The 16,985-nt window shown below is 46.7% G+C and overlaps 1 protein-coding gene, 1 long non-coding RNA gene and 1 other non-coding gene across 4 annotated transcripts in view; 1 reads left to right on the top strand and 2 right to left on the bottom strand.

The window, feature by feature from the left end:
• The window catches only part of FSD2 (fibronectin type III and SPRY domain containing 2), a 37,618-nt gene extending 36,352 nt beyond the window's left edge, over positions 1-1,266 (top strand). The window contains exon 13 of the mRNA XM_073304654.2: positions 891-1,266. Within this exon, the coding sequence (XP_073160755.2) occupies positions 891-1,143 (253 nt within the window). The 3' untranslated portion in view covers positions 1,144-1,266. The remainder of the gene's footprint in view (positions 1-890) is intronic.
• Positions 1,267-2,674: 1,408 nt separating this feature from the next.
• LOC140894986 (uncharacterized) lies at positions 2,675-11,018 on the bottom strand. 2 transcript variants are annotated; one of them, XR_013636437.1, is made up of 4 exons: positions 8,324-11,012; positions 7,942-8,105; positions 3,492-4,198; positions 2,675-2,854 (listed from the first exon to the last, which is right to left on the bottom strand). It is a non-coding gene; the product is annotated as an uncharacterized LOC140894986 (long non-coding RNA). The 2 variants fall into 2 exon arrangements; XR_013636436.1 differs by lacking the exon at positions 2,675-2,854 and having other exon boundaries at positions 3,601-7,239; positions 8,324-11,018.
• Positions 6,979-7,109, bottom strand: LOC140895217 (small Cajal body-specific RNA 15). Its single transcript, XR_012154152.1, has one exon.
• Positions 11,019-16,985: the final 5,967 nt, after the last annotated feature.

Here is a 16,985-nt window from a genome sequence, read left to right as displayed (position 1 = left end):
CCAGAGATGCAATTTAGAAAATACAGCTTTACAACCAGAGCTAGTTACTTTGGATGCCATCAACCCCTCCACTAAATTAGACAATCTTTGCTCAGTGGGCAAAATTCCTCCATCTGCTAACAGGAGCGAGCAATATCAGTACCCCCAAAGGAGCAGGGAACATAGTTCAGCATCATCTACATCCCTGGAGCACCTTCTACAGGACTTGGGATCTGGGGATAATAGGGCTGGATCTAGAGAGGGTGGAGTAGCACAACAGTGGTTCTTTAGACCATGCTCCTTGCCAGAGCCTGCAGCTATCCAACTGCAGAGCTGAGCAGGGGATAAAGCTGCTCTAAGCAAGATTAACTTCTAGTGGATTCTACTGTGCAGCTGGAAGGAAAAGTAGCTGGTACCGCATAACTCCTGTATGGAGGGGGCGGCTTCTGAAGTTGTACACATGCCTATTGCACCTCAGGTCAGCCGCTCATTTGAGGCCAAACCCCTGCGCATTTAGTAGGGATGGGGGAAAAACATCAGAGGTCATAGCCCCCACCTTGATTTTTCCCAGATGGGGAGAATTTGGGCCTGTGTAAAGATTGTAAGATTGCAGCGGATAACTATATAGGTCTGCAATTTTAAAGAGACTGTTCATGCTGTGGGTGGGGTGAGACAGTCTGTACATAGTGTATGTACAGCCCTGCTCTACCCACAGTGTGCAAGGAGGGACGGTCCATACATTGTGGGGTGGGGCCGCCCACAGCTATCCTGTGGGCAGAATGGGATGGTGGTGCAGGGCTGTCTGTACATTGTGGGTGAGGCAGGGCTGTACATACACTGTGGGAAGCAGCTTCCCTCTACAAGGGGCAGGGTGCAGACAATTGTTCATTTCTTCCTATTTTAATTTGCAGGCACAAGTATGAATTTTTGCACAGTGGGACAACGCCAGACATTAGGATTACAATTCCCCCCAAGAGGATTGGCATTCTGCTGGACTACGACAACTGGAAACTGTCTTTTTTTAATCTGGATATTGCACAGCACCTTTATACATTCAACAGTCACTTCCAGCATTACGTGCACCCCTGTTTTGCTTTAGAAAAGCCTGGGTTCCTAAGGATATGTAATGGCATTGCGATGCCCACATCTATTACTCTTTTATGATCTATGGCTTGAGTGGCAGCTGCTGAGCATGGCACATCTGTGCGTAACAAACTGACAAAAGCCTTATATCACAATCATTTTCACCCTTTTATGTACATACTGTTTATGCTTCAGCGAATAATTAAAGGCCCAATACTGCATGCAGAACTCCTATGGAAGGCACCATCAGCTGAAGGCTTGCAGAATCAAGCCTGCAGACCGCGATATCTGTCCTATGTCATTCAGAGGCTTCATAAGCTCAGAAAGTTTCTCACTCACTGGAGGAGGACAGGCTCCTGCTAGCACACTAAAAATAGCAGTGTGGACACTGTGGCTTGGGCTGGAGCTCATGCTCTCAGGTCTAGGTAGCAGGAATATTTCTACCTGAGCTGGGAGCTCAGTCCCACCTGTAGTGTAGACATACCCTTATAAGCTTGTGATTGTTCACAGAAAGAGAGGAAATAGCTCCAGGGATTGAGATCCTGGGAAACGGAAGTCTCTTCCTTTTAAAGGCACTGGTCTGAATCCAGCCCAAGCTAATAATGACAAGCAGTTGGTCAATGGGAAGTTAGTCAGTAGGGTCAGCCCTGTTCTTAGTGGAGAAAAATTCAGATCACAAGAGCCATCACACTTAGCTCCATTGTCAGCTATCTCTAAACAGGCATGGAGATTTACCTTCCTTGACCTTTCTAGAGGTGATCGCATGAGCTGAGCTTTGACCCCCTACTCGTGTAGCTATATCCATGCTAACTCACTAAAACATAGCAGGATAGCTGGGGGAGCACAGGCGGTGACTCAGGCTTGACACTCAAGTACACACCCACCCAGACACTCTGGGTATGTCATGAGGTGGCTAGCCTGAGGCACCATCCGTGTTACCCCTGCTACATCTATGCATGCACACCTACCAGCTAAAATGCAGAGGTACCCAGAGTGAGGATGGCAGTCTGCATTGTTTTTATGCACAAGGAACTCCAGTATCTTTTGACGATTGTTTCTTACACAAAAGCAAGTGATTTCTATTCTCGTTTATGTTTAACAAAGAGCTAGGAAAGAGCTGTACAAAGATGACCAGAAAAGCAATGGGGTTAATCACCACACAGTTGTCAGATGAAGCCAAACATGCTCATAATTTACACAAATACCATAAAGCTAATCTTAAAGTCAAGTATTTTGCAGCTGCATGAAGTCTATGAAACAAGATAATCAAATATGTCTCACTCTCAAGTGAATCGGCAGCTTTTGCCTCTAACTGAGGCCTTGTGAAATAATCAACCATGCATTATACGCTCAGTCATTAAACATTTTACAAAATGCCCATGCTTCTCATTCAGTTTTTCAGCAAAACTGCAGACTAGCACTTCATGGCACTATGCTGCCTGCAAATAAAAGCCGCAGGCATCATTTTTAGCATGCGCTACCTAGCCACACTCATCCTTAGATGCCAACTGTACTGCCACTCACAAATCTATTCTTACTTACACACCTCACAACTGCAGCAAGGGGGAATAGAATCGAGGAGCTTGTCTTTGATGTTGTGCCCTTTGTGTGAGGGCTCCCCAACCCAGGTTTGAAATACTCTGACCCAACATTTGATTTCAGTTGCAATTTATTTGTTTGGACTTCACTTCGGAATAACATCAGGCCTTCCAGTACCTTAAAGTGTGCTTTCTATCCAGCTGTAAGACCTGGAGGGATTCCAGCTTTAGGTAGCTTCACAAGTGCATCAAAGCTATTTACATTAAATCAAGAATAATTAGCTGAGATGCAGTAATGCAGATTTATTTAGTATTCATATTACAAAATAATTGGTACAGCTTTACATACCAGAGAATGCTCCAAGAATGAAACAAGTCTGTAAAATACACATTCCATAGGAATAAATATACACCTTGAAAAACCAGATACCAGCATTACAGGAGTTAGAGAAACAATTCAGATGGGTGCTGACAATTTAAGATGAAGGCAATGACTGCTGCTAGCTCCTCTCTGAAGATGTCTGGTAATACTAATCTATCAAGGCACAGTACCACCTTTTAGCGTTTATCCTAGCAACAACCCACAGATTCTAAGGTCAGAAGGGACCATTGTGATCATCTGATTTCCTGTATAACACGGCTGGAGAATTTCACCTAGTAATTCTGGCATTAAGCCAAATAATTTGCGGTTGGCCAAGAGCACATATTTTAGAAAGACATCCAGGTCCAGATTCTTAGCTGGTGCAAACTGTCTTAGTTCCATTGATTTCAGAGCTATAATAATTTACACCAGCTGAGAATCTGTCTCTTAAATCTTGATTTAAAGACTTCAAGTGATGGGGTCTCCATCACATCCCTTGGAAAGTTGTTCTAATAGCTAATTACCCTCACTTAAAAAAGTGTGTCACTTCCAGTTTGAATTTGTCCAGCTTCAACTTCCAGCCATTGGACCTTGTTATGCTCCTATCCGCCAAATTTAAGAGTCCTCCACAATCAGACATCTTCTCCCATGTTGAAGGAAAAACTAATCAAAATCTGGAAGGAGAAAAAAACAAAACAAAAGACAACATACGAGACGTATTAAGATGACTGAATAACCTCCTAAGGAGGCAGCATTAACCATGTCACTTAAGGCAGAAGGAGAAGCTTTCCCAAAATAGGCCTTCTAAATGACTGCTGGCTTCCATCCAGACACAGGTGTTCTCCTTGTCCTAGGCTCGAATGATGCCACTCACCACTAACAGCTTTACATCCTAAGGAGTCTTTCATCCAGATCTACTTTCTTGCACCATCCGTGTATTCTTTAGTCCACAGCAATCAAGAACCTGGCCCAGAACATATTCCAGCTGGTAAGCAGTCATCAGAGTCCATAACACTTCCCTACCTCCCCAGGATTCATCTTTGTGAGGGGCTCAGATTGCTCTGGCAATGGGGGCCTGGGGAAGAACAGTACCTAGGTCATTGTGTTGCTTGCTTTATGACTCTGCAGGATGGAGCAAGCCTGCTGGTTTACTATTGAATTGGATGCTGAGCACAATAAGATTCTGTGTTCACTATAGGGGATGGCACACGACTGGCAAAGACAGCCACAGAAACATCTAAAAAAGAACAAATACACAGCAATTAGCTACCAGGTTACCAACAACAGAGGAGATGAACTTGCTGAGTTTTGCTTAATAAAAACGTCAGCGGGTGGCTGTAGCCCAAGCATCTTTCTCAGGAATCCAAAGCTTGTTGCTTGCTTAAATATTTATAAAGCAGAAGAAGAGGCAGAAGCAACCTGAGTTTTTTAAAACCAGCTGTCACTATGAGTAATCTTTAAACACGTCCCTCTGTATTTAAGACACCATTTCCATTACAAGATCTATTGAGCTCTAGGAAGTTTCACCAGCCCAGAGTTTTTGCACATGTGCTCGCTGCAGAAGAGACAGTTCAGTGCATCTTTACACAAGATAATGAGGGCCCGCCCCCCTACAGACTGAAACCTGCATTTGAAAATAATGGATGAGGTTCCCACTGGAGCTAGAATGGGTTTTTACTTGTTAACCATGGCAGTCCCACAGAAGACTAATAACACTGCCATTCAGGTTTATTTGGTAGAAGAATGGTACTGTTAGAACATTTGCTTACTTATTGATTTAAGTGCCCGAACCATTCCTTTGGGCAGGAAGATTATTTGAATAAAGCAAAACCAATTCTCCCCTCTGGACTGGCTAATGAAAGTTTGGCTCACTGTCAGAATAGCCAATGTAAAAGAACACCAGCAAATTTAAAACAAGCCGTGCTTCTCTCTGAAAACGGCTTGCTCACTTCTCTTACATCACCACCCAAGGCTAATATCTCCTGAGCTACGTCGGTATTTTCTTTATAGCCTCAATTTACTTTGTGCATTTGACAGCACAAAACCAAATTCATCCTCACACAAGTGCAGCACTGAAGGACGGTGGTTTGTGCCCTTCCTGTTTAGGAGATGGTGCAGCCCCCCGCATAGGCTAAGCTCAACCCCAAAGGCTACCCTAACTTGTATTCCCGGTAATATAGCAGGAAGGAATTGCCAGCGTGTACATCCACCCCAGCTCTTCCCACCTCTGACCTGCCCCAGATCCACCCCAGAATGTCCCTGGACTGGGAACTTCTTCCAGGGAAGCCCAAAGGCTCCTGTGCTGGTGCTGTTTACCAGGGGCAAGAGGTACAGCCCCTTTGGGCAAGCATAGCAGCTGCAAAAGACTGTAGGACAACACTGACTGTGGCCCTTTATGGCTAGGAAGTGTCACTGTATACTCAGTTAGCTTCCCCTTTTGGTTCATGAGGGGGTCTCTGCAGAGCAAGAGGGAAGGAAAAAACCCATTTTGATGAGCAGGAAAATGACAGTAAGGCCACAAACCCTGGCAGGAGGCTGAGAAACAGGGATAATACCCAAAGCTACTCCTTTATTCTTTAATTGACTAGATTACAAGCTTCCCGTAATTGCTAAAGAGCAGGCTGGATTCATTCTCGCTTTAAATGCAATAAATGCTCTGTTGAGCACATGACTCTCTGGGTCGGTATTTGGACTAAATTTGTGTTAGGAATTTAGAGAATGTCAAAATAATTTTACTTTTTAGATTTCTCTTCACAGTTCTTCACAGGGATATTTTACTCTATTACTCTAGAATGACAAGGATGTGATCAACAATATGGGATTAGGTTACTGAGAAAGCATATTTATAACCAACAGATGGAGGGGGATCTCTTTTCTAAAAATCTATCCCCTGAAGTGGCTCAATTTTTTTTTTAATAGCACCTCCTCATCATTGTAATATTTGAGTACTTCACACATATTAACAAATTTACCCCCACACTACCCTCCATGGTAAGGTAAGACCAACACCACTTTGCAGATGGGAAAACCGAGATACACAGAGGTCCTAGGCATTACAATAATACAAATAATAATGATAAATAAGTTACCCAGGGTCATACAGGGAGTCTATGGCAGAGCAGGGGATTAACTCCAGATCTCACGAATCTCAGAACAGTGCCTTAACTGCAAGAGTCTCCTTCCTCCCTGATTGAGCACACTAAGAGTATGTCTTCACTACCCATCTAGACATGATAAATCGACCCCCCCGAGCGCTTCTCCCGTTGACTCCTGTACTCCAGTGCCGCGAGAGGCGCAGGCAGAGTCAACAGGGAGCGGCTGCAGTCGACTCAGGGTAGTGGAGACACCACGGTAAGTCGATCTAAGTATGTCGACTTCAGCTACGGTATTCACATAGCTGAAGTTGCCTAACTTAGATCAACCCCCCCGTGTAGACCAGGGTTAAGGCGCTAGGTATTTTTGTTACCAATGGTACCAAATATTTAGTGCCAGTCAATCTACAGTAACTGTTGCTATTTCATCTGAATTGTCCACTGCTAATTCAAAGCACCAGTACACAATGTCGCTTGAGGGCATCAAATGATGCTGTTTTAAAAGACTGCATTTTGTGGACACGCAGCACGAATCTCAAATCCAAGAGACAGTCACTAACCAAGGCTACTAAGGAAACAATTACAGCTTGCAACTGGTTAACAATCTTTTTTCCATCCCATTTCTGTCACCATCCAGTCAGACGAGGAGCCTGGATTAAAGGGCTCTAGAATGCTACAAGCAAACAAATCCAGGTTACACAACATACAAAAGGCCAATAGTGTAAATTTAACAACGTGTAATGTGACAGGCTTAAAACACAATGCCACTGGTGAAAGGTAAATGGAATTTTAAAATTCCTTCTGTTTTAACAAGATAATTAGTTCTTACAGACACACACAAGGGCACTTTCTTTACAATACTTGATGTTTTACTTGGCAGCATCGCTTTAACTGCCATAAGAATTTCCAAAATAAAGTGAACAGTCACTGTTGGTAGCTTAAGTAGGTCCTGACTCCATCTCCGAGACAGGCCCTGTTCTTCTACCATTTGATTTAGGAGGATAGTATCAGTAGAGTCAACATGACTTCACTGGCTCTACTTTCTTAGTCCTCCCAGTGAACATCAGTAAAACTCCTCAGAGCAAATCCAGGAATTGAATCCAGCTCTCCTGCATCAGAGGCCAGCGCCATAACTCACTTGCCTTCCACACTCCCCTTGGGAGCTGCTGCTTAACCCTCCTTTTTTCTATAAAAGAATCAATAGGTTTGAAGCCCATAGGCATTTTTATACTCACTTGATCAATAATATTTACCTCTGATAACCATATTACAGTATTATGCTTTGGAGAGATATATTAAAACAGACATAAACTGTGCAGAAGGCACCATAGTAATGGAACAAACTCTTATTTAATATTCAGATTTAACCCATAGTCTGCATCCCACTAACAGCTGACCACATAAATTTCACTGAACTGGTTTCACGGTCATTGGAAAGGCCCCGTCTACACAGAAGTTTTTGCCCTCTTACAGTTGAATTAACACTAGCGTAGCTCCACTGGTGCTAGAAGGAGTGTATACAGGGCTCAGGTGTTTTCCCTACTGCATCACCAACACATGCTGTAGGAGTTATAGCCATGGTTATGGTGGTTAAACCTCCACTGGCCGGTTTTTACTAGTGCACTGCATTGCTACCACAAGTGGAGCTGGAATGGAGCTAGTCCTATAGCATGAGAGTTTCACAAAAGCCTGTGTGGACACAAGCGTGAACTTAGTGTGAACTGTAACACCTGAGACGGTGCAGTGATGGCTGCATGGACACCAAGCCAGTCTGAGCGTCCCCTTGACATTGCTTCGGTCTTTATGAGTGCTTTTCTGGACCAATGCACCCCCAACAGCAAGAACCCAATAGACATTATGAAGAATAATTGGCTCCTGCAGCACTTACCTTTCCAATTTGAGAAAACAGTGAGGTCAGAGAAGCTTCTATACTAGCTGGCAAGGGGCCCAGTGCAGCCACTGTTGGAAGCAATGCAGAGACATTGAAGTGACAGAAGGGATTTCTCCAGCGTGTCTACAAGTCATATGGGCAGATCGCATCAATTGATGCGCCTAGAATGAATGTATACCATAAAGACAGACAGTTACAAATAAGAAGGTATTCTAAGTCTTACTATACAGCAAACTTAACAATCACACAATCACACACAGCCTCTTTACCACACAAGAGGGTGCTAGAGACTGAGCAGCAGTCACCATCTGTCTCAAGATGAATGCAGTTTTATTGCTATTAAAAGGCCAAACCTTTAAGCAAAATTAATTTGACTTACAAAGCGTGGTTCTTTTTCAAGCTCTTTTATGGTGGTAGACCGACTTGCAAAACTGCATTTATTTCTGTAGCTCATACAGGGATTAGTTTTGCTAGCAGAGTGAGATGGGTGGATAAGTTCAAAAGAGGCATATTCATCCCTGTGCTGGAAGGGACAGAATGAGATGGTTTGCACCACCCTTATTCTATAGCTGGGGGGCTGGTCCATCTCTCAGTTGAGCTCCTCCTTCAATGGTCCCTCTGTGACTTTGCAAGGTGCAGAATTGTTGAGGTGCAGGCCCCGCCCATGCCTCTTCCTTCCTCTAATCTGCCCATAATTCACTTCTGCCTGGGAAAAATGAAGAGAGCCCACAATTTTTACTGTGTTGCTGTGCGCCTGCTATTACTTTCCTGTGGACCTTCCCCAGGTGACAGAAGTTGCTCGGCAGAAGATTCAAGGCTGCTTCTTGTCATCACTATCTTTAAGGTCATTTTATTTCTAGCCAGTTTCAGTCATGCTTAAGGAAAACATACACATTTTGTTGGTTTTTGATAGAAAGAAGAGTTTAAAAAAAAAAATCCTGACCAAGTTTATTTTTCCCTGTACCAGGATAAGACAGTAATTACTGGGATGATCCTCTATGTGCCTTGCTGCCCTATTAATTTTCTAGTAAAATTAGCACAAAATGTTTCCTATGATCAGTTTATGCCCAGGTTGCTGAGACTACCCCCATAATTAAACCCACTCCATGCCTGATAAATCCTACACGTTTTTGTTATGGATAGGCAATCACCTGGAACAAGAGATTACGCCACCTCTGCAGAGTTAAGACAGATGCTGTTGTGACATAAGGTAACATTTTCTGTGATTTAGGAGCATAAGTCTTACTGAAAGTCAGTGGGACTCAGGCTCCCAAGTGACATCTGAAAATACGAATTAGGCACCTAAGTCACTTAGGCACTTCTCAAAATTATACTCTTTGGCCGGAACACACAATTTCTTAAATATGCGCCTTTAATAGGACAAACAGAACTACATATTAGAATATAGATGCACCTATGCATGCTAGATAGCCATACACTGCCATCATCAGACTTGTGGTGAAGCAGAGCCCAGTCTTTTCATTGCTTATTTCAAAATCTAAAAAAACAACAACAAAGAACACCCACACATTTCTGGACCTTCTGGTTGCGTGCATGACTTCATTCAAACCCTAACTCAAGACAGTGTCTGGCTGCAGATTACAAAGACTGGCTCAAACAGGAACACTTATTCACACTTTCACTCAGCACTTTTCAGCTGAGATTCCATGCTGGTCTTTCCAGGAGTCGCAGTCCAGGGGGCCTCCAGGATTGTGAGCTGCTGTACCAGAGCGCCCACCTTTATACTACGTCCAGTGTCCACTGACGGTAAATTCTAGGGAAGAAAACCCCAGTGAAGACAAGGCCTGAGTGTCACTGTGAAACTAAGAGCATGGACAAAAAAAAATTTTAAAAATAAGACAAGACCCCGTGAAAGCTACACACAGAACTACCACGATCCAGGTAGATTTCCCGCCTCCCTAGCAACTGTCTACACCGTCAAATTAACCGTTTCAAGGGCCCACATTAAGCAATACTGCCCTGACCTCTGCGAGCACAACACCAGCTAGAACCACGCTACTGAACGGCGCGCAGCCACGGGAGGGCCAGGCCGCCCCAGCCCGCTCACATGGCCGCCCCCCAAGGCGAGAAGGCTCCGTTACGCCAGGGCCGAGCTGCAAGGGCCAGGCGGCTCCTCCAGCCAGCCGGCCGGCGGCCTCCGAGCTCACCCAGCGAAGGGGGCAGCTGCTCTCCAGCGGATAAAATACCAGCGACCTAACGCCCAGCACATGCGAGGCCAAAAATACCCCCCTGCGCAGAGGTGGGGCCACGCTTTCGCCCCCGTCGGTGTCGATCTCCGGGGCAGCCCCCCGGCCGGTCCCTCCCGTACCTCGATCCCGCCTGGCCTCGGGTCTGCGGGAGCCTGGGGCCCGAGGCCTCCCCTCGTGGCCAGGGGCAGAGGCGAGGCCTTTGTGGAGCTGCGCAGAGCGGGAGGCCCAGGACTGAGCTGCAGCGCGGCCTGGCACCCGGGGAGCGGGGGGGGGGTCCGGAGCCACCGCCACGGGCGCTCCGCGGGGGCGGGGGGGGTGGCTCCCGTGCCGGGGCGGAGACGCGCAGCCCCGCGGATCCAGAGCGCGGCCGGGCCGGAGCCCGTCCCTGCTGCCGCCGCCCCGTCACCGCCGCCGGTGGGGGAGACGCGGGGGCGAGGAGGCCGCGGGGGCCCTTACGGGGGCCGGCTCCGCTCGCTCCTGCACGCGCGGCCGGTTGCAAAGGCGCCGCGCGCTGCAGCGACTTCCGGCTTCCCGCCGCCGGGCCTCGCGCGCTCGCCCGGCAGCCGCCCCCCAGCAGCGGCGGAGCCCAGGCGGGAGCCGCACGCGGCCGCTCCCGGGGCGGGGAGGGGGGATGCGAGAGAGCCTTGACTCGGGGCGTGACCCATTCCCCACCCCTGCCTGCAACAGCCTGGTCCGCCAAGCCGCGACTGGCCCTCGGGAGGGGGGTGGGGAACGTCTTTTGTGAACCCCCCCGCAGCAGCCTGTTGCCTGCCGGAGCGCTAGGGCCCGTGGGAATTTGGTCCCTAAAGCCCCCCAGGGCCGAGGCCGCGTGCGGGGCGCTGTTTGGGTTGGCGCGTTAGCCGTGATCCCGGGTGTGTGGGGAGCTGTTTTTGTTCGTTTTACACACTGTGGTGACTTTAAAAAGTGCAGCTTCTCGGGGTTGTGTTCGGGTTAGCTGTAAATCACTGTAAATGCCTGCACCGCCGCCAAGATTTCTAAACTTGAGTGCCGCCGGAAATTTTTCAAAGGTGCTGACCACACACAGCTGTGATTAACTTCCAGGGGAACTGCATACGCAGCCCTTTGAGAAACGGGCCCTTGGTCTAGGTTCCTCAGGCCCGGATGCGACAAACCCCGAAAACACACGTTTAATTTTATGCAAGTGCAAAATAAACAGGCTAGAGGAGACTTAAATACGGATTGAGGGCACATTTTTCAAAACGCACCTAGGGATTTAGGATGTTACAATTAGAGAGCCACATGGGCCTTGTTAAGGACCCACCCTCTGCAAATCAGCATCTTTTGAGGTGTTTCAGGTTAGACACCCAACATCACTACTCACCTTTGAAAATGTTGGCCTAGGAGCCTAATTTTAGGGACCCAGGTTTGACATTTTTGCTCTAGATAAATAGAGCTGGGTGGGAAGGGTGCTCAGATGGACAGCAGTAGATGGACCTGGGTAGCTAGATCGTTTTCATTCTCACCTTTGCTGCTGCAGTTTGTCTGGCCAGGGCAAAGGTAGAACAGTTTACACTGAGCATTTGATTAAACTTAATACAGGAGCTTAGATTTTGTCAGAAGAGCCTATCTTTTTGGCAGCCACAATTTCCTTGTATGGTTCTTTTGGTGTTTTAGCCCTTTGTCTACAAACCTCACAGGGGCTTAACCGTAGTTAATGAGATCCTGTCGTGGGAAGGAACATTACAACTGCTGCTCACATGTATTTTCAGAGAAAGGCATCCGTACGGCCCCATAACTAAAGTAAAACATTCCCCAAGACAGGATAATTATACATTTCATGCCAATTCTCAATGGTGGCACCGTCACTGGCTTTCTGATAAGCATCTGCTTAGATCTCACTCCTTCCTCCTTTATCACATTCTGTGGGAGGCTGCCAGGGCCCACGTAACAAATTGCTACTGTTCAGACACCACAACCAGTAATTAGAAAAGTTGATTTACAGTGGAGCACAGCGGCAATCTCTGACTGCAAAGGAAGAGGCAGCTAAGTTTAGAATTTGGAGAAAGCCAAAGGGCAGTCACACAGACAGTTCTTCAAGGATAGTGCAGGTTCGAGCAGAGAGGGAACTATGAGTTAGACAAATCCAGATTCTTATTTCTGCACCTACTGGTAGAGTTCCTGATCTTCGTTTCCCTGGCAGGCCAAGCTTTTTGTTGCTTCAAAACCAGTAACTACAGCGTCCAAGACTGCTGACAGTTTCAGGTGGATTGGGTGCTAAAGACCATTTTGATTTTGTTTTTAAACTTTGGGTAACTTTTCTTTTGTGAATACACCCACAAACCTTTCTTCTCAAGATACTTTTAGATCCCTAGAGAATAATTCCCTTATTATATTTACAGTATTTTCTTTGTCATAAAATTGCAGAGAGTCACTTTAAATCTTTGCTTTGATGCTGAACTGCACGTAGATGGCAGCAATAAATCCATTCATATATTGTGCTGGTGCAGAGTCAGAAATATTTCATGATTTCCTATGTTATAAAACTCTTGTTCAAATAAATATGTCCCATAAGCATTGTGCTTGTCTATTTATAGTCTGGATTTGTAAAACTTCCTTTTAGTAGGGGTCAGTAGCAGAGCTGCTCTTCCCAGTTCTCCTGTGCTGTTTTATTCTGCCACCAGCTCCACTACAAAGAGAAATTCATGAACACAGAAAGTTTCATTTTGAAATCCGCTGGGCAGTGCAGAGCCAACTGAAGCAAACAGTGAAAGGGAGGAGGGCGTAGTGCTTAGATAAATCTGAACAGACTGAGCCTTGGGGGTACGTCTTCACTAGCTGGCCCAGGTGGGAATACGGGTTAGAACCCCAGTTCTGCTTTCATTTGGGCTAGTAACTTGCCCACCTTGGAATGAGGATGCAGGCTAAATCACTTGAGTGCTGATACTCCTTCAGTGTCTTCCCACAATTCCCTGTGTGCCCAGAGGACAAACAAGTGCTCCCACAGTTCACTAGAAAAGAATCAAAGGGCAGGTCAGCTTAATGAGCACAAAACACTATGAGATATACCCAGTGGTGAGCTGGAGCTGGTTGTTAAATTTAGAAGCCCTTTTAGAACCTGTTGTCCTGCGAGGGACAACCTGTTCTAAAAAGGCTTCTAAATTTAACAAACGGCCAAAAGTGGCGCCTTAGGCCCCACCTCCGTGGGTGCTCCGGGGCTGGAGCACCCACGGGGAGAATTTGGTGGGTGCAGAGCACCCACCGACAGCTCCTCGCCTGGCCCCAGCTCACCTCCGCTCCGCCTCTGCCTTCTCCCCTGAACGCACCACCCCACTCTGCTTCTCTGCCTGCCGCCCCCCCCCCCACTTCCTGTGAATCAGCTGTTTGTGCGGAAAGTCTGGGAGGGCTGAGAAGCAAGCGGCAGCTTCACACTCAGGCCCAGGGAGGAGGAGGCAGAGCAGAGGGGGGCGAGGGGGCGCGAGGAGGGCCGTCTGCGCCGGAGCAGGTAACCAGGGGGGTGCGCAGGGCAACCGCTCTGTGCCCTAGCTCACCTCCGCCGCCCTGGGCCTAAGCGCGAAGCCACCACTTGCTTCTCAGCCCTCGCAGGCTTCCCGCCAAACAGCTGATTTGCGAGAAACTGGGGGGGTCGGGGCAGGCGCGTTCAGGGGAGGAGGTGGAGCAGAGGTGAGCTGGGGCCAGGCACAGGGCGGGGAACTGCCGGTGGGTGCTCTGTTTAATCAAATTTTCCCTGTGGGTGCTCCATCCCTGGAGCGCCCACGGAGTTGGTGCCTAAGGTGCCACTTTTGATGTGATCGGTGGGGGGAGCGGCTGCTCCCCCACCCCTAGGAGCCAGAGGGTCCTGCCGGATGTTTCCTGGGAGCCACCCCAGGTAAGCACCGCTGGGACTCCCCACCTCGCCCCCCGACAGGTCCCTCTGGCTCTTAGGGGTAGGGCGTGATGGGCACCCACTACGGTGGCCCACGAGACCCTCCTGCCTGGTTCTGGGGGCAGTAAGGAGACAGGGGTGGGAGTGGATGTGGCAGAGGTCCCAGGGGGTGGGCCACGACCCCCTCCTGGGGTGAAGAGGGAACCGGTTGTTAAGATTTTGACAGCTCATCACTGGATATACCCCCTGAAGTCCTACTGACACACACAGGTGAGTGCAGCACCAGTGTGTACAGAGTAACTTCAGTGAGCTAGGCTAACTTAGGTTCTGTGCCGATTGCCCCAGTCCCTGGTATAAGCAAATTGCACCTGCAGAAAAGGAGAATTGGCCATCAGCCTTCTGGAAAATGACTATTGCTCCAAATGCTGCTGAAACCTGATACAATAAACACTTTGCTTCCCACCCCACATGCTAGGCTATCAAAGAGCAAAGGCTCTTTCAAGCCTGTGCTAACTATTGACTGTTCTATTATTAACTTGCAGCAATTTGAGGGGGGTGGGCAGGGGCTTTGACTGCTCTGATATTAAAGCTTTAAAGAAGAGAAAGAGGCCACAGTATTGACCGGTGATGACGCTGCTTGCAGATAAAATCTGTCCGTTTTGTCTGCAGACCCTCAATGTAACTTCAGTGGCCTGACTTCACTGAAGCTTAAGTCTGATTTATGAGTTACAGCTTTTTCCACTCTGATCCCTCAGAGCTTGAACTTTGTTCTTCAGCAACACCCCCTCATGAGCATGGGGGAAAAGGTCACTTCTCTCCCATTCCCTTACATGGAAGTGCAGGGCCTACAATGATTTTTATGCCAATTCCACTAAGCCCCAATCTTCTGAGCATGCTCAGAGAGCTCACTCACATCGACACATGAGAAAGGGCTCTCAGATGCAGTCTAACTTCCTTACAGTCCATCAGTCTTAGAAGAAAACTTGTTTCTGGCTCATGTCTACCAGAATTTTACAAGCACCATTTTCTAGACCTAGCATCGTGATGGCTGCAACCTGCTCTCTTGCTCTGCAGGCATCTCTATATTAACCCTCGATTTAATACATATTCTTAAATATGCCCATCAGGCAAAAGGGGCACCCCCTCATATAGATCAATCTATTTTATCTAGCAATAGATGTAGACTTTTTAGCTTTTTCCATGTGTGACAAAGGCATCACACACCCGATTTCTGAGGCTGTTATGTCTCTTTGATTGGTTGCCTTCTTTATGATGCCAGTATGTCTTGAGTGAAACTGTGTAACTGACTTGGGATTCAGATCTTCCCAGTGCCTTGACATGACTTTACTCCAGTGTCCAAGGCCAGTGTTTGGATCCCTAACATAATAGCCTTTTCGGTTATGGGTGAAATAATAGCTGTATTTCAAGCTCTCGTAGAAGGCTCTAACTGCTGTCACCTTTATTTGTAGCAAGAGCAAAGAGTTAAACTTGTATATACACATGTACTTTTATAGACAATTTTGGAGAAAAACGATACCTTATTATTTATATACCGTAGCACCTAGAAGCCCTAGTCATAAGCCCTGTTGCTGCCCCTTTGTTTTGTTTGTTGATATTAATTATTGCCACATAACATGCATTTTAAATGGCTCACCAAAGGTAACATGCATTAGACAGAACGGTTCCAGAAGATGGGGGCGGCAGATCGGGGAGCATTTAAACATTAACTGGATGGGAGCCAATAGAAAAATGAAAAGGTCAGATTGTGCATGGTAAAAGGCCTTAGGTGAGAAGAAGGAAGATTAATATTAATTGGAGGACTGGCCTAACCTTTGGACAGTCAAAAGCAAGCATTGCATGGGGGTAATAACAGCATGAAAAGTACATTCCTAGGTAGAAACTTTCCTGGTTCTGAGACAGTCTCTCGAGCACTGTGGTCTACCCCTGTTTGGGGTACAAAAAACTTGACAACTAGTTTATTGTGGAAAATAGTGTCTTGTTGATGTGAAACCATCTCAAAATTTCCATAGTCTCAGGGATGTGTTATAACACACAGATGATATGATCACAGTGCCCTTTTTGTATGATAAGAAGTGAGGAGCTAATTCTCAAATGAAAAGCAAACACAAAAACCAACCAACAAAATAAGGCACCTTTTGTAAAAGGACCTTATCTGCCATAGGAAAAGTTAGACCAATATTTCACAATTGGTGCAGCTCCACCAGCAATATCAGTGTTGGAAGTGCCAGAGTAGAAAGAGCACAGGTGTTTGTACCATTGTAACGCTGCAGGGTTAGACCAACAGCAGTAAATACACTTCTGGCCTGTCTGTGCTTGGTCTCACACCATTGCTATCACCAGAGGAGCTGCACCAATGGTTAAAAAAGGTCCACTAGCTGCTAGTGTAGACATACCACAGAGGCAACTGACAGTCAAGTAAAGCTACACATATCCTAGGTACTTTGTTTTTGAAGGTGAAGCCATTGTCTTAGAAAATCTGCATAATTTCAGCTAGACCAGGCTTCATAGTTCCTTTATGGCCTTTCTTCTCTAGAAAGTGTCCCACAGTTCTGAGACCAGGTATGTGCAAGACACACCTAATGAGTTCCCAATAGGACTGATTCGAGAAACACCAATTCTGAAATCTGGGAACACAAACCTTAAGACATAGAAGTTAACTGGAATGTATGGGATGGGTCTGAACTTTACTCAGCCTTGACATTTGCAGGCTCAGGACAGAGCTATGTAAATGTAGAGTCTGTGTGTCAGAGATCCGTCTAATGGCAGATTTACCCTAGGAAGCCAAAAAGACCGAAGAGATGGATCTGTTAGTAAGTAACAATGCCCATTGAATCAGATTCTGAGCTCAGCTAAAATCACTGTAAAAGTGGAGGCCATGTTAGTCTGTATCCGCAAAAAGAAAAGGAGGACTTGTGGCACCTTACAGACTAACAAATTTATTTGAGCATAAGCTTTCGTGAGTGAAA

Source organism: Lepidochelys kempii, chromosome 10 (genome assembly GCF_965140285.1).
Source record: "Lepidochelys kempii isolate rLepKem1 chromosome 10, rLepKem1.hap1, whole genome shotgun sequence".
NCBI classification, from domain to species: Eukaryota; Metazoa; Chordata; order Testudines; family Cheloniidae; genus Lepidochelys; species Lepidochelys kempii.
This window is presented reverse-complemented; position numbering and strand designations above follow the sequence as displayed.